The sequence below is a fragment of the Lepidochelys kempii genome, chromosome 2, assembly GCF_965140285.1.
Source record: "Lepidochelys kempii isolate rLepKem1 chromosome 2, rLepKem1.hap1, whole genome shotgun sequence".
Classification (NCBI taxonomy): Eukaryota; Metazoa; Chordata; order Testudines; family Cheloniidae; genus Lepidochelys; species Lepidochelys kempii.
In genome coordinates, this window is record NC_136381.1 from 178,508,447 (window position 1) to 178,532,301 (window position 23,855).

A 23,855-nucleotide genomic window follows, 5' to 3' on the forward strand; every position below is an offset into this window, starting at 1 on the left:
CACTTGGTATGGACACTTTTTCTAATAGCTGAAGGCTTCGGAAAACCATTCCGATACCATCAGTTTTGAACTGAATCCCATGAAAAATGCAGGCTTAATTGTTGTTACATTTGGGCTGTGATAATCAAGCAATAATTTGTGTTTCATTGCAGTTGAATTAAGGAAATTTAGTAAAGACCACACTAACTCCCTCCACTGTGTTCAGCAGAAAATGAAAGTAAGCATATGCACCAAGAAGACCAGTATGATAGCTAGGTTAGCCATTTGAAAGTCAGCTATTTAATTAAAGGGTCTTTGTATTCTCAACAGCCCATCTCTTGGAGAACACAGAGATTGTTCAAAACTCTACTGTATGCCGTAAGTAGAAAAAATTGGTTTGAAAATTAGGAGTGGCTGCCCTAGCTGGGGAGAAAGGGCACGTGCTTGAAGAGTTTGCTGAGTGAAAATGACTAGGGCTGACTGACCAGGGGATGTCAGAATATGCAAGAGCTTTTTAGGCCTACTCTACACCTAAACTTTAGGTCAACTTAGCTATATCGCTACGGGGTTTGAAAAATTCACACCCCTGAGACAGACAGTTAAGCCAATCTCAGTTAATGGAAGAATTCTTCTTTCAACCTAGTTACTGCCTCTCAAGGGGGTGCTGTAGCAAGTGTCTACACTATAGCAGTATACCTATAATGCAACTGTACCACATAGAGCTTGTAGAGTAGACGTACCCTTTAGACACATAAGATCTCTATTTTCTCTGTAACCAAAGCTATGGGCTGGTCCACCTCACTACACCACTCAGTGGTGTGAAAAATTCTTCTGTTAATCTATCCTCCATCTCTGTGAGGTAGATTACCTACACCAATGGGAGAACCCCTCCCATCAGCACAGGTAATTTCACACAGATATCCCCAAAGACAAGAAAAACCCATAACCTCTAAAGAGAGGTAATGAAGGGTAAATGGTTTCTGGAATGCACCTCCCTCTCTCAAGCTGTGGCTACACTACACTACACAGCTTTTAGCTACATGGCCGTGTGGACGTGTGTGTGTGGGAGGGGCTTTTTTAAGCACCTCTGAACAACAAAAGTTTTGTCCTTCAATTGGCAGTGGAGACATGCCCTCAGAGTCAGTCAAGGGACATGAGCAGAGATTTATACTTTCAGCCAGCCATACTGCCATCAGGCTGCAGCAGGCAAACACAAAGAGAAGCCAAAAAAACAAAGATGAGAGCTGGTCATGGTGTCTGTCACAAGGGCCCACACAGTCAATGTGAAGTATTTTCAGCTTTATATTTGTGACCTGCTTTATTTAGATAACAGGATGTGTTTTATAGGTGGGGCAGTAACAACCCGTATATTAAGATTGCCTAATATTTTCCATTACACATTTGAATTTTTTTAAGAGCTCCAGTAACTCAATGATTTGCAACAGCACTTGGAATTTTGGCAAGAGGGCAGCCCTGGGGTAAGTGAGGTGCCTTTTGCTGTTCCCATGAAAATCCATTTGGATTTGGCCCACTTAAAAGATCTGAAATGATCCTGTTCCATCTGTGTTTTGCACAGTACAACTTGCTGAAAGCCTACTATTAAAATTCTTTAACATTCCATTAGCAACGCACATGCATCAACTCACTATTTTCTTTCAGCATGCCACATAGACCTGTAACTCCTGACAAGACACACAAAATGTATCCTCCTATTTCTCCTCCCTATATCTGAACACTCAATTGCCGGGGTGGGGAGAGGAGTGTGACCTGGGCTGGGAACCAGGAAGCAATGAGTTTTAGATTTCTTCTAAATTGCTGTTAATAATTTGGTGCCCTTCACAATCATTATTGAGCAAGGCCTCATGCTCCACTGTCAGGTCACACAAGGAGGAAACAGAACTCTGATCTTTGATATAGCTGACGCAACTCTCACCCACTTCAGCATACAGCCTTTCAGAAAGAATCAGCCAAATCTATGTTCTTGGCTATGCTGTCTAAAATGGGGCTACTCATACATATGCAATCTTTAAATGTCAAGTAGGTGGAGTTAATTTTTGATCTAAAGAGACAGATGAATACATATATAAAAATAATTCTTATATTCCCATCAAAACAGAATTACCTATTCTTAAAAACAAAGATTCAGTTTTACCAAGAAGTGGTCTATAGTTTGGCATTTTCACTAGTTTGACACACTAACACATTCAAAACCAAACCTGCAAACTAAAACCAGAGGGTATAACAGCATCCGAAAACATCTGCATGTGCCTCACTCTTTTACATGTTAGTTTTAAGCATTAGGTTATTCTTTTTAATTTTTTTTTTAAATCAAACTTTAACCCAAAGCATTTTTAGAAGATCAAGATAGTAAGTCTATTACTGGAAAAGCAAATTCAACTGTCTCTTCACTGCAGGGACTTCTATGCTGTATATCTTGAACAGGATACATAATTTAAAGTAATTCTTAACAATGGTTATTTTTTAATTTAAGAATCCAAGTTTAAAATCAGTTTTCACAGTACACTATCACAAACTGTAAGAATGTACTTGTTCTAGCTCCATGCTCAGTCAGGACTGTGATTTGGTTACAACTTCTCACCAATAAAGTTCATCTCATAAACTATAATCCATGGGGAAATAGAGCGAAGCAGTAACCCAAAAAGCAAATTTCTGACTGCAACCTCTTCTCTCACAGCCTGCAACAGTAAGAGAGTCTTGTATACCCTTTTGCCAATACTGTCTGTTTATGAAAAGGTGGTTGTCAGACTAATTCTGCTCAAGCTACTTCACAGAAATGCAGTATTGGAAAACTGTCCAAATTCACATTAGTATTTTAACAGATGAACAGTTCTCTTTGTTATAAATACCAAATACAAACTGGAATCAGTACCACAAATACAAGCTCAGCCCAAAAAAAGGATTAATTTGATAGTACCAAAACATGTGCTAGGCACTTTACAGAAAGAAACCGTCTCTGTCCTAAAGAGCTTACAATCTAATTTTAGATGTGGCACACGTGAGTGACAGAAGAGAGAAGAAAAAGATGCTTTCAGCAATAAGACGGTCACAATAGTGCAAGGCACAGTAGGCTGAATGATCACCCAAACACCTGTTTTCATGAGCTAAGTAGGGATCAGTCTGATTAACAACTGAATAGAAAAAAAACCATGGAAAATCTAAGTTACCTGCTAAAAATGGCATGTGTCCGGGGCACGCCCTTCACTATCACAGACACGACTGAACCCTGGTGGAAGTATTCTCTTTTGGGTGACACACAAAAAACAGTGTCTTGGGTTATTACTGCCCCTAGAGGGCTTCTCGCAAGAGTAGGGATTTTAACCTTGGCACCGTAACCAAATTCATGCTACTACTTTCTGTCTAAACAAAACGTTACTCGATGTGTCAACTGGATGTATAACATATTCATCTTTTCCTATCTCATCTGTTATGCAATGCTGCTGCACTGTACTAAACAACTTCCACACTCCTTTCAAAGGAGACTGCATTTTGATGATGGATGAAATGACTATATGTTCACTGATTTAGATTTTAGAGGCCCCTGGGATTCTTTGATATTCAAGAACTATATAAAAAGGGAACTTTTCTTATGACCAATTTCTTCTCTGGGTTCAGGAGTCTACTGGCACAGAACAGAAAAGTAGCTCCTCCTCTATAGATTCCTAACTAATCAACAGAGATGAGTCTACGCCAGTGGAATCTAGGACAGCAAAGAATTGGTGGTAAGAAAATTCTCCTTTATGGGGCCTGGCTCAATTAGCACAGAACAGACTGGATCTATTTAACATTCCCCATTAAGACTTAGGGAGAAGAAAACAATTTCATAGGTACCCAAATCAGTGTGGATAAAAATCAATGATTTCTTTTATTCAAATCAAATTTTTTGATACAATGCTTTTTGAGGAAAATCTAAAGATAAAGATATATTATATAGCTCAAAGATATCTCATCATGGAATAAGGATTGTAAATTCTAATTCTGTAATATGAGACAATATATTCATGTAATGTTTAAGAAAAGTTTTGTAAATGAGTTCCAGTACTTCATGGATTAGGGACCCAGTCTTATGGGGTTCCCACAGGCTTCAGTATAGATTATTTAGGTTAATCTTTCTATCTACCCAATGGGACTCAGTGCTCAGTCTAGAAGATACCATCAGAGATGCTTAGTTTTGCAGTTCTCAGACTGTGGATGTGTGTCTCCAGAGGTAACATGCTTGTTAACAAAATAAATATATAGAGGTGAGAAATAACAGACCTCAATTCTATTGTTCCTCTGCAAATCTGTGTATACAGAGTCAATCCCTTACCTCTCTCTAAAAGTGCAAAGTTTCAAAAAGTTCAATGAATAGAAGATTGTTGGGGTGGAATAGGAGAAGAAGTCTGGAGATAAATGTGAGAAGGGAGGGACATATGCTTGTTTTGTTAAAATATTATATGTTTGCTGTTGAAGAAAAAAATCCAGAATACTTAACGTTGTTGTTTTAGTTAAATAAAACAATTTAAATGTCTGTCTGGTGATGTTCTCCTCCTAATACAGCATGGAAAGAAAATCTTCCAAATATTAATGATTAACCTGTTGAATTGGAGATAGTTCACCTCCCAATGTCTTCATAAATATCTGCTTCAGTTACCTTTGGTAAATGAAATAACCAAACAAGCATTCATTTTCTGATATAACTGTAAAACTAATCTGAAAAATGTTCAAAATAAATCACTCTTTAAAAATGTATAATCTTTTAATCACTTCTAAAAATGAAACCTACATTTATCTCTGAGTTGTGAAGAATATCTATTAAGATTATAACAAGAATGCACTTTTCTACAGAAAACCATGATTAAATCGAGTCTTCCTGACAAATGATTTAAATCAAATCCACTCTGACCCAAATTTCCTAAAATGACATTTTCTCAGCCAAAAATTTTAAACAGAAAGACACCTATTGCTTGGAGACCCAAACAAGCCAGGGATTACTGGCTTGAGAACAGTCTGGTAGATTACTGCATGAAAGATAGCTCCAAAAATGGAATGACCAGCTCTATTGTCAGATTTACACTTGCGAAAAGCACAACAGCCCTGTTCAAATTTCCCTACCTTAGCCTTACTGCTCTCTGCTTTGAAAGTTGCTGTAGCTCAAGAAAAGCGAACAGAGAATATAAAAGTTTGTAGGCCTCTGACATTCAAGAACAAATCCATCTATCTTACTAATAAATCCATCTGTCCTTTGGCCTTCAAAGAAGGCCAATTTATACATCATTTTGCCCTTTTGCTTCCTTCTGTCATCTGCACTCATATCAATTCCAAAAAATGAAATCACAAGCCAAAAATAACCTAGGCCGGTAAGGAAAAAGTTTTCCCTAATGGAATGAGGATGCAGTATTCCAGTGAGGCAGGAGGAAACAAGGAGAGCAGAGTGGAATCTAAACTGGACTCCAAAGTGACAGCTTCCCATTGTCTGTCTTGTCAATCTACATATAACAAGCATCTTCACATCTGCTCCAATAGTGTAAAATAAAGTTACATTTATTCTGTTCTGAGACAGTTTATAATACTCCAAAAAGCAATGGTATTTCTGTGTTTGTTAAATAAAGGGCTTGTACAGAGAACAAGTAACGTTGCTGAAAGGTTACTATCTATAAAGGCAGTTTTTAAGTAAAAGCTCCACTTGCAGATACTGAATTAATATTTGCTTTAAGAATGGGACTGCAGAGAAGTAGTTGCCCTGTGCGTGTGTACATACCTTTGTCCTTCTTGAAGTCCAAAGCATCCTCCTTATCTGTCACTATTTCCTTCATGTTGATTATGCTTTGGTGGTTAAGCTGTCGAAGAATCTTAATCTCCCGAATAGCTGTAATTGGAAAACCTTCCTTTTCATTATCCAGACGTACTTTCTTTAGTGCCACCATTTCTCCTAAGAGAAGGTTTAAATATTAAAAACATGAAGGACAGCACTCAAACAAATGAATTTCAGATTTTTCTGTCACTCAATATATCTTTTGAATTACAATATTTAAAAAAAGATGTCAATCATTCATGTTCCCGTATGTGCACCTGCACTAAAAAAAAAAAAAAAAAAAGTAAATTCAGGTCCATGTTAAGAAAAACACTCACAGCTCAGACACCAAATCTTTTGCAGAAGTGAAACTATAAGACAACTTTCTCACAACTACTAAATAGCCTTCTTCCTCATCTGCAATCTGATCTGCCTCCTTGGGTTTCCAATCACTACGCCTACACACAAGAGCGAGAGTCAACAGCATCTCTACATTTAAAGGCCTACGTATGCTGCAGACTTCATATTACTGGACACCTGAGGTCGGTTCTTTCTTGCATCTTTTTTCCTTATGATAAGCAATACATCTAGCACATTTGTAATGTAGCAAAGAATACTAATATAAAGTGAGATGATCAAGCAAACAAGAAAATAAAATATACATCAGGAAACTTAATCTCAAAATACTGCTTATTGTAAGGTGCTGACCAAAACGTTCTTTGATACCCCATTGTTGGTGTTCTGAGAAAGCCATAAAATAAACAGATATTGCAAAACTTGTAACTGCCTATTTCAGCTTTTAATTAAACTATTACACCATAAATGAGAATTATCTGACATACTATAGGAAAAGCAACCTTAGAGATCACATTTCAGGGTGTCATTGTACAGGAGGCCTTCCCCCTTTATATTATTTCAGGTAGTAGCTATGAAGGTGCAAGGAGGAGAAACTGCGAAGTTCCAGAATATACCCTTTGTTCAACAGCTTCTTTCATCAACAGTTCCTACAAGCATTACTGCTGTGCCTCTCTCTTTTACCATCTTCAAGGCACGAAAGCTGAAGTAGGAAATTGGCCAAAAATACCTACAACCTATGCTTCTAGCAATAACCTGCAGTTACATGATGTTAAGCAGCATAGGGAAACTACTACTACTACGGAGAACTACCAGGATCAAAACCCAACACAATTCTGAAGAATTTTCCAAGATGAGAAGGGCAGAAAAGCATAAGCATTTTACAAAATATACCAAATTAAATCTATGTAATCATGTAATTCTGTAGTTAACAGCACTCATTCATTATATATTTTTAGATCTTACCCGTATCCTTATCCCTGGCTTTGTAAACTTGCCCATAAGTGCCTTCTCCAATAATGCCAATTATATCAAATTTATCCACGCAGCGTTTCCCCCAGTCAATGTCTTTTTCCTTTGTTTCACCATGGCGTGGTCCACATATTCTATTAAATAAAAATTAGCTCTAAGAATACATCCATAAAAATGTTCAGAAATAAGTTATCTGTAAAAAGCAACCTTTTTCATATTACTAACTTCTTGGAAAAAGATCCATAAGAACTGAATGAATTCAACTTTCAACATTTATGTTCTTTTAATTCCTCTCAGCTTGGACAAAGAAAACAGAAGAGTTAGTTTCAGTTTCATTTGCAGTCTCTTTCCATTCCATTGCTTTGCATATCTCCTGCCCTAGCACAAAACTGCATTATTCTCACTGAAAACACCACAAAGGAATAAGTTTGTTTAAAAATGGGCTCCACTGAAATTTATAAAAAAAGCAAAATTATTTTGTCTCAGGAAAGAGACATTTTGAGACATATTTTATTTAACAGTTTCTGCATCTGTCCATCCAAAATAATACACACCCACTTCACTAATCTATTAAAAGATGCCTACGCAATAGTTAGTACATTTAACTATCAGAGAAGATATCTCATTCAATATCTACCTTCTTCAAAGTGTTACGGATGAAGCAACCTCATTGGGAAAGGATGAATGGGGGCAAAGAAAGGAACAGCATCTAGTCTTACATATTAATCACTTTCTGGACAGTTTACACAACAATGAATTTCAAGGGAAAGTTTTTAATGTGGTGCTTTAAGGGAGGGTATACAACCAAGAGGATATAAAACCAAGGAACAGTCTTAAACATGGGTTGAGTGGGCACTTTCAGTTCTGCATCTAAAGAGGACCTTCACGATTACTCACCAACAAACCTATCCCAAACCACTTATTTTTGTCTGCAGTTTCTGCTCATTTGGCCCCTCATCATTACTGCACACAGCAGGACAGAAGGATGGTATAAATAAGGGAATAGGGTTCAGAGAAACTTAGTGCAAATGAGGCAAATAGGAAAATGGTGAGCAGGAGTACAAAATTCCATCTTCTCAAATGGTGCCAGTGCACTTAGGGACCGCCTTGCCTCTCTAGAAGACTCTCAGAAATAAAACATTCTGAGCCATTTAATGGTTGAAAAATAGGCTTAAATAGCACAAAGTGGCAGTAAATCGACATATGCTGATTCAAGATTTGCTGCAGGCATTAACCTATTTCCAGTATTTATAAAAAGCCAGGGAAATTATATATATTTCAAATCTTTATATTTTGAAGAAACTTGTATATCATTTTCTCTTACATGCAGTTACTGGGTTTTTTTAAAAAGTAGTAAACGTACTTAGGCCTCCTTTTGCTGTGTGACTGAACTGCTGGTTTCTTTTCTTCAGGACTTTTGGATAAATCATCTCCTCCAGGCAACTCTGGTGGAAGCGGCAAGTCTGCAAGCAGATGGCGGAGTTTCTTCTCCACTTCCTTTTTAACTGCCTTCACTGAAAGATTCCCTCGCAAACTATAAAGATAAACAGAAAACAACTAAAATGGACTAAAATTCTTTTCCGTTTCATGGCTGGAAACCTAATGGGGGTGAGAGCTCAGTAGAATTCACTACAAGTGACTATTTCATATAGTCTGCTTTTGCAGCAGTCTCTGCTTTTACAGCCCATAGGACATTTGATTATGTTTTACATGTGGCTACTGAACAGCGTGATCTAAGAATTACAGATCTGAGAACTAAGATCAAGAATATTTTTAGTTATTTCCTGGTGAATGTTAAAGTTAGTCATGACAATGTGCATTAGTGGCCAGGACAGGTAGTCAGGAAACCTGGATTAAGTCTCTACCACACACTTCACTTGTGAGCTCATGCAATTCAATTAGCCTGACCCTTTTACTATTTTACCATCTGTGAAGAGAGGATAATACTTATTCATCTTACAACAGTGTTTTGAAAGACACAGTTAGAAGAGCAAAATCTCTTTTCTTCTTTTAATTCCATTAAAAAAAATCTGAGGCACAAGAAGCATATGAGCACATACATGGAGGAAGGGAGTCTAACTCCTTGTCCCACATTGCCTCACACATCTTGTTGCTCCATATGACTGTCACCGTTTGGCTCTCTGCTATTCACTAGCTTAAAAAATAAAGCTCTCAAAAATACAGTACTATGATGACTTTTTCCCACCCTCACAGTGGAACTTTTCAGATACTATAATATTATTTCATTGGCGAAACTGGTCTATAAATAATTATTCTGACATTGATTTAATACACATCTTGAGGCCTCACCATTCTTCAAAGTTTTCAAACTGCACTGATAGTAGTTTGAAGCCAAAATTGGTCTAAAATAATATGAATAGTCTAATATAGAACTTTCAATCATATTCCCTGTCATCCACTTATGTCTTTTCATACTTCCCCTGAGTTCCTTCTGCTCCTTTGCTTCTAAATCTAGAGGGATGTAATACTTATCCTGAGAACGTTACTGGATCAAAATAGTCTGTTTGCCCATCCCCATCAGTCCCATAGTAGTTTGAATCAGACACTTTTCTAAAAACAGCAATTTTGAAATTAAGTGCACTGCCTTATTTTATGGAAAGTGAGAACAGAACACTGGAAAGAAGGTTTCTAGCCAGCAGAGGCATCAGGCTCTGGAATTGCCTCCCCATAACAGTAGTGCAGATAAAAAACCTAACTGGTTTTAAAACGGAGCTTGGTAAGTTCATGAAATTGATTATATGACGTGGTTGCTTGCAACAGCAGGAGGCTGGACTTTACAACCCAGGAGGTTCCTTCCCTTCCCATGTACTTACAAATATTATATAATGTTTATGTACGTTCCACCCAAAAATAAGCTACTTGTATAATTTAATTCTAACATTGCTGCAGAGTATTAGTTACTATTTGAGCCATCAGAATACCAACTTTTTAAGAGATCATATGGCTATCTGAATGTGTTACAAGTAGATAGTGGGTAACATCTCATATTACTGTAAATGGAAGACTAAGACATATTAGACAGCGTTTTGTATATAGTCAATTTGTATATAGTCAATTTCCAGTTTGTCTTTCCCACAACAGGGAAGAGAACATGTTTAAACTGAAAAATGTTATTATAAAAGCCACAACTTTGCTAAAGGGAGCCAAAGCTTTTTTCAAAAAACAAAAACTTTTGATTTTGAATTGACAGTGTCCTTTAAAATATTTGGACTTAGAAATATTTCCTCTTAGACTATTAGAAGTGCAAGTCAGGGTATTTTTTCTTTGAGTTTCAATAAGATCTCCAACCATCTTGTTACAATGTGATATAATCATTTTCAGATTGGTAATGTAGTCCAAACCGTACAATATTTGCCTATCTACTAGAATGTTATTAATTTACAAAGATAAAATAAATTGGTAGAACTAATTTCTAAAACCCAGTTTCCAATATATTGTGCACACATGGCCCTCCCTAATTTTCAAATTGGTAACAACTATTTCTGAATAAAAATATAATCTGAAGTTAAACTGGCTAGGATAAATTACAATGCATATTAAGCATTCTATTTCAGGCAGAAGCTGTTCATCAGGAACAGGATCAGGAAGCAATTTATTTTTTCACAGCCTAATAAATAAATGCTGCTCAACAGTCCAAGCCCTTTAAGGGTTAATTTTTTGCCATTCTCTCTGCTCTAAACCAGATAATTTACAGTAGATATTTGTGACCAGAGTCTTGTTCTCATAAAAACAAAAAGGCAGTTTTGCCACTATCTTTAAAGGGAGTATGATTGAGCCGTGCATGCATTCCTATGTTCACTAGACAAATCCACCGTTTTTGGAGGAATGGACTGAATTCTGCTGGCACTTCTGAGGAAAAGCAGCGATTTCTTTCCTACAACACAGGAAGTTTGTCAGATACTTCAATTGTATTTCTTTGACAATCTTTGTACTTTAACACATTACACCCTGTGTTTTTTATATTTATCCAGCAATTTAATAAAGAGAAACATTTAAGTCTGAATTCCTAGCAACTTTTATTTACAGGTAAGACACATGGGCTGCTACTACACAGTTTAAAATGACAAAGGAAAGCAGGCCAAACAAGTGTAAACACTGTAATCTTTCAAACTTAGCAATGCTACATAAATTTTGTGCTTCTCTCCAGTGCAGGGGTGGGCAAACTTTTTGGCCTGACGGCCACATCTGGGTGGGGAAATTGTATGCAGGGCCATGAATGTAGGGCTGGGGCAGGGGATTGGGGTGCAGGAGGGGTGTGGGGTGCAGGAGGGGCTCAGGGCAGGGTGTGGGGTGCAGGAAGGGTTCAGGGAACCAGGCTCCAGCCCAGCTTACTTCAAGTGGCTCCGGGGTGGCAACAGCACGCAGAGGGCTCCCTGACTGCCCTGGCCCCACACTGCTCCCAGAAGTGGCCAGCATGTCCGGCAATGGCTCCCAGAGGTGAGGTGGGGCAGGCGCACGCTGCCCTCGCCATGGGTACCACCCTCAAAGCTCCCATTGGCCACGGTTCCCCGTTCCTGGCCAACGTGAGCTGCAGGGGACATGCCTGCAGGCGAGGGCAACACACGGAGCCCTCTGACTACCCTCCCCCAGGGGCCCCAGGGACATGCTGCCAGCTGCTTCCGGGAGCAGTGCGGGGCAAGGGCAGGCCCCGCTGTGCCACGGGGCTGGCAATCCTGTGGCCCGGGTTGGAAGCCCTGACGGGCCTTAAACCACTAGAGCAGGGAGGGAAAAGCAGTGTCTTTGCACAGTTGCATGAAATCTTGAAATCATGTTGTCACTGCAGCTTCAACGCTGGGAATATTAAGACGGATGCCTTCACATGCTGACTTTTTTTTTTTTGGCACTAATTTCTTAAAATCTTCATTTATAAGCTAAGGGCCAGCTGAAAACCCTAACGTTTTAATCACATAGCCTATGAAAGTGTGGTATTGGTAACAGGCTCTCTAGACTTAATATTGCCCAGAAATCAGCGGAAAAGTGCAACAAGCTACAATTTAACAATTTTCTAATGCTGATAAGGTTTCTATCTCGGAGCTAAAAAAAAGTCTAATATGGTCCAAGTTCCATAACGTTTTTAGGACCTAGAAATACTTCACTATGGACATAAAATATTGTCCTAGTTCATATTCACTTCAAAGATGAACTGCTAGGTGCTTTACTTGCTAAAACCAGTGCTCATTACCATTGCAAGTGCTTACAATGTTGCTAACCCCTTAAAGCAGGCGTCTCAAACTCCCAGCCCACGGGCCACCTGCGGCCTGCGAACCTCCCCAGTGTGGCCCACAGGACTCCAGCAGTTTTGGGACCGGGTCTCTCCCTTGGCCCCCCAGGGGCCCCGGCAGTGCAGTGGAGCTGAGTGGCGTCTGCCTGTTCACTCCAGGGCTGCCAGCCCCTCCCTGCAGCCCCAGAGCAGGGCGGGGCTCTGCCTCCATGTGCTGCCCCCCACCCCTAGCGCTCCTGCAGCCAGTAAGAAGTTCTGGGGGCGGTGCTTGGGGGCAGCAGCACAGAGGCCCCCAACCTGCCTCACCTTAGATCCCAGGTAAGCGCCGCACCCTTGAACCCCCCTCCCAGAGCCTGCACTCCCCTCCCGCCCCCAAACTCCCTCCCAGAACCTGCACCCCCCTCCCCACACACCCCCAGCCCCCAAACTCCCTCCCAGAGAAGGGCAGCCAGCATGTCCCTTGGCCCGCGCTGCTTCCCACAGCCCCCATTGGCGCGGAGCGGCGAACCGCAGCCAGTGGGAGCCGCGATCGGCGGAACCTGTGGACGCAGCAGGTAAACAAAGCGGTCCGGCCCGCCAGGGGCTTTCCATGAACAAGCGGTGGACTGGCTTTGAGAACCACTGGCCTAAAGTGGAGCTTTGATCAGACCTATGCAATTGTGCAGGTTTTTATTTCTTTAAAAATATACATGAATGTATATACTCACCTGTCAGTATCTGTATCTTCAGGCAGCATGGGAGGGAAAGGCAAGGGTGGCAGCGTGGAGGTTAGTAGTGCAACATTTCTATCTTTCTCCTTGGCTCCTACATTTGGTGTATGTGGTTTGTTTTTCTCTTTTACAGTGACTGGTTGCTGCTTCACGGCAGCCGATTTATTCTCTTTCACTGCTACTACTGCTGCTGCTGCTGCTGCTGCTTTCTGTTTAGCCACTTTGTCTACAATCAAGTTATTTTCCACCTTTGTCTCCTGAACAGAGACCTTTGCTTTTGCTTTGTCATTTTTCAAAGTTGAACCACTTGTAGGAGAAGATGTATGCTCAGTTTTTATTTTCTTCAGATCTTTCACATTGTTTGTTTGAGGTGCACTCACACCAGTGTCAGTGTTTCCCTTAGTAGGCGTAGAGGTGTTTGAAATTTTTGCATTGGCTTTGGCTGCCTCTGCAGCTCTTGCTTTTTTGTTCTTGTTCAACTCAGCAGCCAGGCTACTTTTCAGAGTCAGTGTGCTAGGAGAAATACTCGAGTGACGACTTCTGGACCTAGATAATCTGTGTCTGCTGCGAGACCTTGAGCGTCTTGATGAGTAAGGGCTTCTGCTTCGGGATTTTGCTGATCTCCTGCTTCAAAATAGTAAAGATTTGGTCAATTTAGGTTTAAAAATAAAGAATGTCTTTTATATAACCTGCCTTCCTTATTACTAGAATAGCTTTCGCAAGCACCATCATTGCCATTACTATGTTTAAAGGGTGAACATGCATCTAAATAAAACCCATATGGAAAGACTTTCAGAAACAATAAGAACTGTATCCCTGAATACAATATCAATGGCACAGACATAACCACACAGGACCTCAGACTATATTATGAATCTTTTTTAGCAGAGCTCCTTTGTAAAAAGTCATTGGGAAATCACAAAAATATAAACACAGAAAAGACATTCGCAAAAAGAAAAGGAGTACTTTTCTTTTTGCGAATACAGACTAACACGGCTGCTACTCTGAAACTTGTCAGAAAAGACATTGCATGCCTTCTGATCAGCTGTTCATTTCCTCCCTCAGTGTCAGAGCTGTTCTTTGCTTGTTGATAGAAATAACTTGATACTAAACAACACATACAACTATTTTAAAAAAACTACATAAACATGAGGATAAAAAATTGCTTTGTTGACAGTTAGGAAAAAAGTTATGGAACTACAGCAACGATAATTCTGCAATTTTGTACCTCTTGTTAATGTTTCTAGTACATATTTAGCAAACTGAAATATTAAGTTACACACCTAAAGAAGAAAAAGAGGAAGAGAAAGCAGTATTTATGAAGATGAAGTAATATTGCTGTAGGAACCTCAATTTGTGAATTTGCTGCCTTATAAAAATGTCTGGTATAACTATTGTTGCAGTAACTTTTTATCATTACCTTGTATTTGAGAAATACTACTGAATACATAGTTAGAAACTATTGTGATGAGCTGCGCACAAAGAAGCAGACTGAAAGACAGCAATCAACTTTCATTTCTGAGGACATAATGATATAAGCATAATGCTGTATTAATGCATTTTTGTAAGACAGTCTATACTTTTTTTTTTAGACAGATAATTCTCCCTGCATATCCCCTACAACTCAGCATAAGCATGTGTAATAACTCACAAGCTGTCACGCTACAGTATGTTATTTATTTACATTGCAGAAAAAGAAGAGCAGCAGGGGAGAAGAAAATAATGTCACTAATCTGGATTTCTGCACATGTGCAGAGAACAGAACAGGACACACATTTGCAAGTGCCCAGGAGGGAAAAATATCCAAGAGAGAGAATGTTGGTAGTTACAGAGAAAGCTCAGCAATTGTTTGAAGCCACTGAGAAAGATACCAGTTCACATACATTTTTACTTTACTCATTCAATAGATTCCATAGTTTGACTTGCCTAGTAGTTTTGATTTAGTTTTTTGTTGCAAACTACTAGAGACAAATTGCCAATTTAAACACAGGTGTTAAAAAATGGCTGCTATGAGTAACAAATAAATAAAGTACCCTATTACTAGTCCATGAAAATTTATGAAAGTGTTTCTTCATCCACTTTATTCCACTATGCATATCTGTCTCCAAATATATTCACCATATCCACAATTGTTCTAACTTCAGTTTAGTGGAACTATACTGTAATTCTATTTTTCTTGACTAGATCATTCCTGAAGAAAATGTTATTTCAGTGAGTCCATTTATCTGGGTTAAAAAAAAATATGCTAGAATAGTAAGGATCAGAGTTCTCAGTGTGCTGTACACTTCAGCTCATAACAAATATAACCAGACAACATGTAAGAACTGGCAGCTAAAACAAGGAAAACAAATATCATGAATGTTCTTGGAATGTTTCATGTGTTTGAAAAGTACCAGCTAATTTGATTCTGACTGTACATAATATATTTTATTTATATACATATACATATATGTGCTTCAGATAAGTTGATCTTGTGTTATATAGTATTAAAATAGAGAAGATGCTATTACATATGTATTGGCTAATTTCCAAAAGAGAAACATGAATCTTGTATGAGAAAAGTAGGGGTTTTCAACCCTTGCTATTGAAATATCAAGATTTCACTGATATAAACAGGCTGATAGCACGTTTAGATTAAGTAGGACTTCTGCGATATGCTATAAACTAAAACTGAAACTAGTGGCTATATGGAGCTATATTTCATTAGATATGTCAGAACAATTTAACAGTTCAAAACACAGCAAATCAACCAAAATCTTTTCCCCAAGATACTTCTCAGAAACTAGGTATATTTAACATAATTCACTTCTGTGCCAGACAGAAGGTTTGGTTTTACAGAACCCTCTGGCAGAATGAGAAGAGGTCAGAAAGGAAGAAAACGGGGGGGGGGGGGGGGGGGGGGGGGAGCAAGGGGAGAGGAGGAAATCACTGTACTCTACAGCATTTCCAATTGACACTGAAATAATTATGTAAAATGCACTTTTTCAGATAAGTGTGTTGCAGCTCTGGCACATAAAAAATTTAAGGAAAATACTTCTAACTAACTTTTAATGGAAGCAGTGGTTTAGTGAACTAAACACAGTGCTTGGAGTCTGGAGACTTGGGTTCTTTTCCTTACTCTATAATTTAGTTGCTGACCTTGGGAAAGTCACTTACATTTCTGTGCCTTAGGAGAATGTTTTCTACTTTTAATAAAAGGCAAGACAGAACCAAAATGGACAGCAAAATATTTTGATATACTGAACTGGTGGTTTCTCCCCCCCGGTATTATGTATGCCTGTAAGTTTTTGTTGTATCCCCCCACACACACACACTTTTTCCTGCTTGTTTTTGACCTTGGAAATGTAAGTGTCAAGTCTTGCATTCTCCAGTTTTCCTGGAGTACTTCTAGAAACTTGCCTACACTAGAATGAAAGATGGTTTCATTGGTGCTAATCAAAAACAGTTTTTAAACAGTCTGACTAAAATACTCTTCCTCTTTCAAATACTTAACTTCTATCTACTCTTTTGGCTGGTAATTTCATCATTTCCTTAGTTTACTAGCCATAACAAACTAACAGCCTAGACTGGATCTGAATGCCTAACAAAAGAAAAATAGACAAGTAGGAAAGGAAAAATACCCCAAAGGAAAGAAAGAGGGCACAAGCACAATTTTTTCCCTTTACAGGTTACCTTTCAGGAACAACACTCTGCCCTCAGATTAGTGTACAGAACTCCATTTTCCCAACTGAGGGAAGAATTTGTCTCAAGCATATACCAACTGGTTTTAACATTATTCAGAGGCTACACCTTAGCTTAAAGAAAGATCACGTCACAAAGTTATAAAACATATGATGTCCAGATAACGTGTTTCTTTTAAAAGAATCTTTCTGGTAAATATCAGTTGTGTACTCTAAATGTTAGTGGACACCAGGACAAGCACCTGACTTCTTAACAGTGCTTATATCAGAAGTCTGCTCAGTTCTTCAAAGACTACTGCCACTTATATATTGCCCCATCTTACACATATTTGCCCTGGATGGTTTGTGTTTAGTCATAAATTTCTACATTTATTTTTTATTTTACCTAAGGAACTATATTTTAAATATCTGTTGCATTAAATATTGAAGAATTTAAAAAGCATCTTTGGCCCAGTCTGGGGAGAGTAGAGGCAGTACAAGACTTAAGTACCACATCCTGTCCTCCTCAACTGAATGGAGTTGCCATAATGCTAGATTTTTAAGAGGGAACTGTGAATGGAAAACAATTTTAAAAAATCCTAGCTTTATATCCATCAGTCTGTTTCAATTTTCCATGATTATGCCCAGTAGCTGACATTGTTTGGTGTTTGTCCACACACACAGGCACCTTTGTCATATTTACTTATTAATTGTTCCACAGATGCACCCAACAAAGGGCACGCTGCATTGCTACAGCACAGCAGCACTTCACACCTAATTTTTAGCATTTATATAGCACTATACTTTTCAAAACACTACAAAAATTCATACAACACTTTCTGAAGTAGACAAGGACCACAAATACTATTTTATAGATGGAGAGAAACAGACAAACGAGATAGGAGTTCTTGACACCTGACTACATGTTTTTCTGGAGCCAGCTGCAGAAGAACATACTAGGAGTGAAACTAGGGTATATTGATTTCTCTCTGAAAGAGGTTAAATATATAGTACTGCTGCTAAACACAAAGAGAAAGCAGAAAAAGGGAAAGACACAAAACATAGCATAAATGACAAGAGCGAAAGGAACAGCAGCAAAGGGCTTTCTCCAAAACCACCAAATCCAGCATGGTTTTGGGTAATGCTGTCACAGATTAGCAAATAGGGTAAAGCACTGTATTTTTAAGCATGATTTAACAACTTTTGCTTAACTTCTTAAATTTTTCAAAACAGACTGGTTGTCACTTTATCTCTGCTTAAATACTGAAAAACTTTCACAACAAGCTACTATTTTGGACACTGGATTTTGTCAGATGCATGCCACAAAACTACCACGAAACTGATCTTCAAGGGTTCTGTTATACCTTCAGTGTTAATTAAACAAGTTGCATCAACACCTAGTGTATTTAAGAATGCAAAAAGTTAATGTAACATTTGAATAATCAAGAACACTGAAGTCAGAAAACTCCATAAGTTAGTTTATAATGCAACATTAATTGCTACATTGTATAAAATATTTTAAAGGTATGGAATGAAAAAAAAAACAGCAACACATTATGCAGAAATAACCTCGTGTATGTACCGAGTGAGAATTTTATAGCTGGAATCTTAAGTTTGTGAATTTCTTGATTGGAATACTTGAGTTCTTTGTTGCATCACACTTTCCCATCCCCACCCCCTTTTATTAAAAAGAGGATTAAGTACTTTAGAGGCATATCACCATTGTTAACACAGACTAGTAGCATGTCAGAAAAACAAAAATTTAAAAACTCATAAGCAAAAAATGCTAGCTTTCGCTGTTCATAACCTTTTAAAACACTTACAAGATTTTGTTTAAACCTTTATGGTTTTTCCTTTTAATTAGACATTCAAGAGAAAGCCAAGTTTGAAGTGTTGACTTTCAGCTGTTTGAATTACGCAAGAGCAAACATTTTAAATCAGAACTTCATCAGGATTTTTTCCCCCAATATTTGCAGAGTTCAAAAACAGCTGAACTGATTTTTCCCAATTCCTTAATAAAATATTCATCTTTAGGCCAAGATGTAATACCTCAGAGATCATCACAAGAATATGTTTGAGAAAGTTATCAGTAACTGAAACAAGGGGAGCAGGTTAAAATGGAATCTACAGCTCAACCCTAGCAAATAGCATACAAGCACCATGGTCTTCCAGTGTATGTAATTATCTGTCCTTTTAAAAATATTTGAAAAGGTAGATCTATAAATGTAATCAATTGACTTTTACCTTAAGTCTCCCAAGATACTATATACCCATATCATCACTCAGTAATTTGAACCGTCAGTGACAGGACATTCTGGTTAATTATAATTTTAGCCTAAATTCTCTCTGTGCATTAATAAGCTAATTTAAGATTAATTCTCCTTGCCTATGATAGGACAAATTTTCTCTCATGTGATACACGATTAATCATGTTTTTCCTTTAGTCCAGTTTTTAGTTCAATGTCTACATTCGCATTGCATCAGCTATACAAAAAAATAGCTGTTTAGTACTGCTATTTGAGTAAGTGCCACATGTCTTAATTTTATTCAGATATTCAAATTCTATTCCTTCAATATTTTGAAGTTATTAGCAAGTCTAAAAAAATCAGGAATGTTGGGTAACTTTGAAATTTCGTAATTTTATTTTTTTCCTTAATTTAATTTTATAACTAATGTGTCCTCACTAGAGAACCCTTGCTTATGGAATTATTTACCAGCAGAGATTAGACTGACCTCAGGCCTGTTTTCAGAATGCTTTGCAAAATTAACTGCTTTGCAAAAATCCGTCCCATAATAAGCAAAGATAAGGAAAAAGAACAAAAAAAGAGAGCCACTGAACAAATGAGAGGTAAAAACCTAAGTCCATTACAAGTAACGATGTAAATCTTAAATACGGAATTCAGAACTCACACCACAATGACAGAGGTCCTTAACATACATCAGATAGATATAAATTAGGTAAAAGAACAAACATTCAGAACTTTTAAAAGCTCTTCCATTCCCTATCTTCAAAAAATTGTAGTTTTAAATTTTAAGTTTTTTGAGGAAAGCTCAGTTCTAAAGAGAACTTTAATATCAAGTATTATTTTTAGAATACCCCATCCTTCAAACAGAAAAACATCTAGGCTAAAAAAAAAATCACATTCCTTTAATTTTGTCTATAGCCAGTACAACACCAAAGGTCTGGTGCAATCACCTGTATGTAATATTCCCAATATAAACATCCATTTATTTTAATTGTATGAAATATTCAAACACATTAGTACCTGTACCTAAGTGTGAAATAAAATAATTATACACATATTAGATTATGTGAGTTGAAAGTGTGATCACACAGTTTACAATGACCTGGATTACCTGAGCGAAGTCATGGGAAGCTATTTGATCTGGTCTTACAATTCCATGCTTTGTAAAACACATCAGAATCAGTTACTAGAGAAAGTTTAAATACTCTAATACAGATATGAAAAGTTTGTCACAATATGGTTTTGTTAATATAACTTATATTTTTGTACTACACTGTTCAAAATTCAATCTAGTTGCTACAGAAATACCTTATATCCTCATTCTTCTATTATCTTAAATATGCAATCAGTTCCTACAGAATAACTCTGTTAATATAGACAAAAGAAAAACATAAGCAACACTACCAATTATTTCAAGTAATATCTTAATAGCTGATGTTCATTTGTCTCCCACCCCAGCAAAGACACACTAAAACTGATCTCATTCAGACCAAGAACAACAGGTCTTGAAAAATCAATTCACCTAGTCATTGGCAATGAGTTGAAAGTTTTCACTGGCAAGTGATGGAGCTTAAACAGCATCTGTAGAATTTAAGGTTTTTAATGAAAACTAAATTTCTAGCCCTTATGGTTGCAAAGATGAAGTTCCAGGTGTGAACCATAGGTAAACTGATCCAATGTCTGTGGATGCTCAGAGCTCACCTGCAAGCAGCAACAGGTTGAAAGTGACAAGATACTAGTCAATTTCACAATTGCAATTCAGAACTCTGTGAGCAGACAAGTATCATGCCAGTTTCACACTGCTGCTGCATATTTAAGTTATACCCTAGTGAAGTCATTGGAGCTGTTGTGTCCCTGGTCCTCATAAGTTTCTTCTCCATCCCCAATATTTTATATAAAGCTTTTGGCTGGGAAGTTCAGTCATCTAGCTGAAAAAGTACGTAATCCTTTTTCCAAGCCTTGAAGGCAAAATACCTAAAGCACTGTAAAAGTTTATTCACATTATCTTCATTTTCACTGTCCCTAGATACCAAAATTGCTACAGTCAGACAGCAATGTAGCCTTACTGCAAGCACATTCTTTGCAGTTCTAGGGCATTACCATTAGGAAACAGACTAGAAGCCAGAGAAAGGTGAGCTTACTATCATAACACCATTACACCTAGACACGAGATCAGAATGAAGACTTTATACCAGCGGTTCTCAAACTGAGTATCAGGACCCCAAAGCGGGTCACGACCCTGTTTTAATGGGGTCGCCACAGCTGGTGTTAGAAGTGCTGGGGGCCAAAGCCGAACCCTCAGGCTTTGGCGGGGCTCAGGCTTTGGTTTCAGCCCTGGACAGTGGAGCTCAGGTTATAGGCCCCTCACCCAGGGCAGCAGGCCCACTCACAGGCTTCAGTTGCCCTCCTAGGGTCATGTAATAATTTTTGTTGTCAGAAGGGGGTCACAGTACAATGAAATTTGAGAACCACTGCTTTATATCGTACAGGTCAAGAACGTACATGCCCTAAGAAGCTGATGCCCTCATGAAAGCATTACACTTGTCCATGCAACTATGGCCCAAGCTATGCAGCAAACCCTTCCAACTTATGTGGCAAAGCATCATTCATTTGTGCAACAGACTAAGAAATGCACAACATTAACTGATTCAAGATTCATATTATAAGCTTCAATTTTATTTACATAATTCCAAAAATGCCCCATAAAATGAAAATATATAAACTAGTGCATAATATTTATATTGGGGCAGATGAAAACCACCCAGAATTTTCTGATATGCCCACACCAGGGATACCTTCAAAACAGTGAAATTTCTCTTCATACCTTTTCCCATAAAGCAAGTTGGACACTGAACAGACTATATATCCAGACTCCCAGAGATTTGTGAGTGGGATGGACTGGTAACTGATATACATATTCAAGGTATACTCTCAAAAGTAACAATGCACTGGAGTGGATCGATCTTAATTTCTATCTTTCAAGGTGATTTGGGTGGTTAACTCCCATAGTCCCCTTTGAAAAGCCCGGCCCCAAATAATAGCTGTTTTAGAAACATCTCAATGAGACAGCTCTTAAAACCTCCCTATCAATACTGTGGCCTGTTCTGCCACTGGCTGGCCCAACTGCTCCAGCAACCAACTTAAGAAGCCTCGTATCCCCTTGGCCAAGACCGTAAAACTTTTAGACTCTGTCTACACAAGGAATATGCAATTTTAAACTGATTTAGTTACACTGGTACAAAAGTTTATATGGACACTTATTTTGGTTTAAACCAGGCTTATTTTCATTTAGCTGATTAGGTATCAGTTTAAATTAAATTGAAATAAGCCACTCCAACTAAAATAAAGATGTGTACACAGGGGCTTAAACAAAGTTAAAATGGTTCAATTTTCTTGTTTAGATAAGACCCAAACTGAAACCTCTATTCCATGTGTGAGAAAAGGCCTTCCCAGGTTGGCCATTATTAATCCTCAATATGAAAGATAGATTTAAGAACAGAAGCATGGAAAATACACTATATTCTGCCCCAGCAACAGGCAAACAAAATGATGTTTAGAGCAGCATTTTGAATGCATATAAATGGGGCAAAATAGGATATATCAAGGCCAGAGAGGAGCAATAGCTAAGACATGAGTAATGGAGGCCTGAATGTGAGTTTTAGTAATGATGACAAAAAGGAAAAGCCAGATATTACAGATGCTGCGCAGGGAGAAATTGAAAGATTTAGACATGCCCTATATGCGACATTTTAGAGAGGGATGAATTGAAGACAAAGTTCAAGCTACAGACCTATTGTGTGTTAAAGGCAAAGAACCCCCAGTACGGAAAATTAATACTTTTGGGGAGGTTTAGTTAAAACAGGAGCTGATGGAAAAGCAAGCAGGTGCTGAGGATGACTCAAGTATACCCAAGAACTTCTGTGGCCCTTTATCATCATAGCATCTGAGCACTGCACAAGCATTAATGAATTTATCTTCACATCCACTTTGGGAAGTATCATCCCCATTTTACAGACAAGAAACAGTCAAAAAGAGCATATACGACCAAGCCATGGTCAACTGCAGAACATGGAATTTAACCCAGATCTCCTAGGTCCGACCCTAATCAGAAGACTATCCTTTCCTCCCTCAATGTCTCTATAAATGCAGTCTCCCATTGGCTTCCCCAACTCCTCCAGCAAGTCAGAAAGACGACATCTGTTAGGGAAATTAGTAAATACAGAAGTATCTCTGTATATAGTAAGAGATTGGACAGAAATCACAGATTAACTGGAGAAAAAGTCAGAGAAATTCTGGAAAACAAGCCATCAGATTTGCAATTCAGACATTTATATTAGATAATTTTTTTAATTTAAGGGATAGAAACTCTCATACTTCAAACCAAAAGCCCACTTTGTTCTGTAATTGTCCACTACAAGGTTTCATGCACCTTCCTCTAAAGCGTTTCTTACTGGCAACTGTTTGGTTTTTTTTAAAAACAAAACACTGGAGGGGATGAACTACTAATTGTATCAAATATGGCAACTCCTTAGGTAAAACCCCGTGGCATACTATGGCAATTCATGACAGGAATATTGTCAAAGAATTCCACTCAGTGCACACATCAGCTTGTAACTCAGTAATTCTTAATTCAATCAATATTTCCTAAATCCAATTGTTTTCTTAAATCATGACCATTTTAAAAAACGTTTCTTTAACCAATTATAACACTCTTAAATGACAACTACTTTTCATCTGAATGATTGTTCTTGTTCAGATTATAAATACTTTTTCCTGTTTTGAAATGTTCTGAAGTTTACTAAGATGTTTCACAATTGCAACTTCAAATACATCTTATTTTTAAAAAACATCTTTCTTTTATCTCCCAACATAATACAGGATACAAATTGTGTTACTCAACCA

General features: G+C 38.0%; 1 protein-coding gene across 2 annotated transcripts in view; it reads right to left on the reverse strand.

Annotated features, from left to right (window-relative positions):
• Positions 1–23,855, reverse strand: part of CDK13 (cyclin dependent kinase 13) — a 59,793-nt gene that overhangs the window by 32,794 nt on the left and 3,144 nt on the right. For both annotated transcript variants that reach the window (XM_073332845.2, XM_073332844.2), the window contains exons 2-5: positions 13,046–13,672; positions 8,460–8,630; positions 7,091–7,230; positions 5,738–5,908 (exon numbers count right to left, since the gene is read on the reverse strand). In XM_073332845.2, coding sequence (XP_073188946.1) covers positions 5,738–5,908; positions 7,091–7,230; positions 8,460–8,630; positions 13,046–13,672 — 1,109 coding nt within the window. The remainder of the gene's footprint in view (positions 1–5,737; positions 5,909–7,090; positions 7,231–8,459; positions 8,631–13,045; positions 13,673–23,855) is intronic.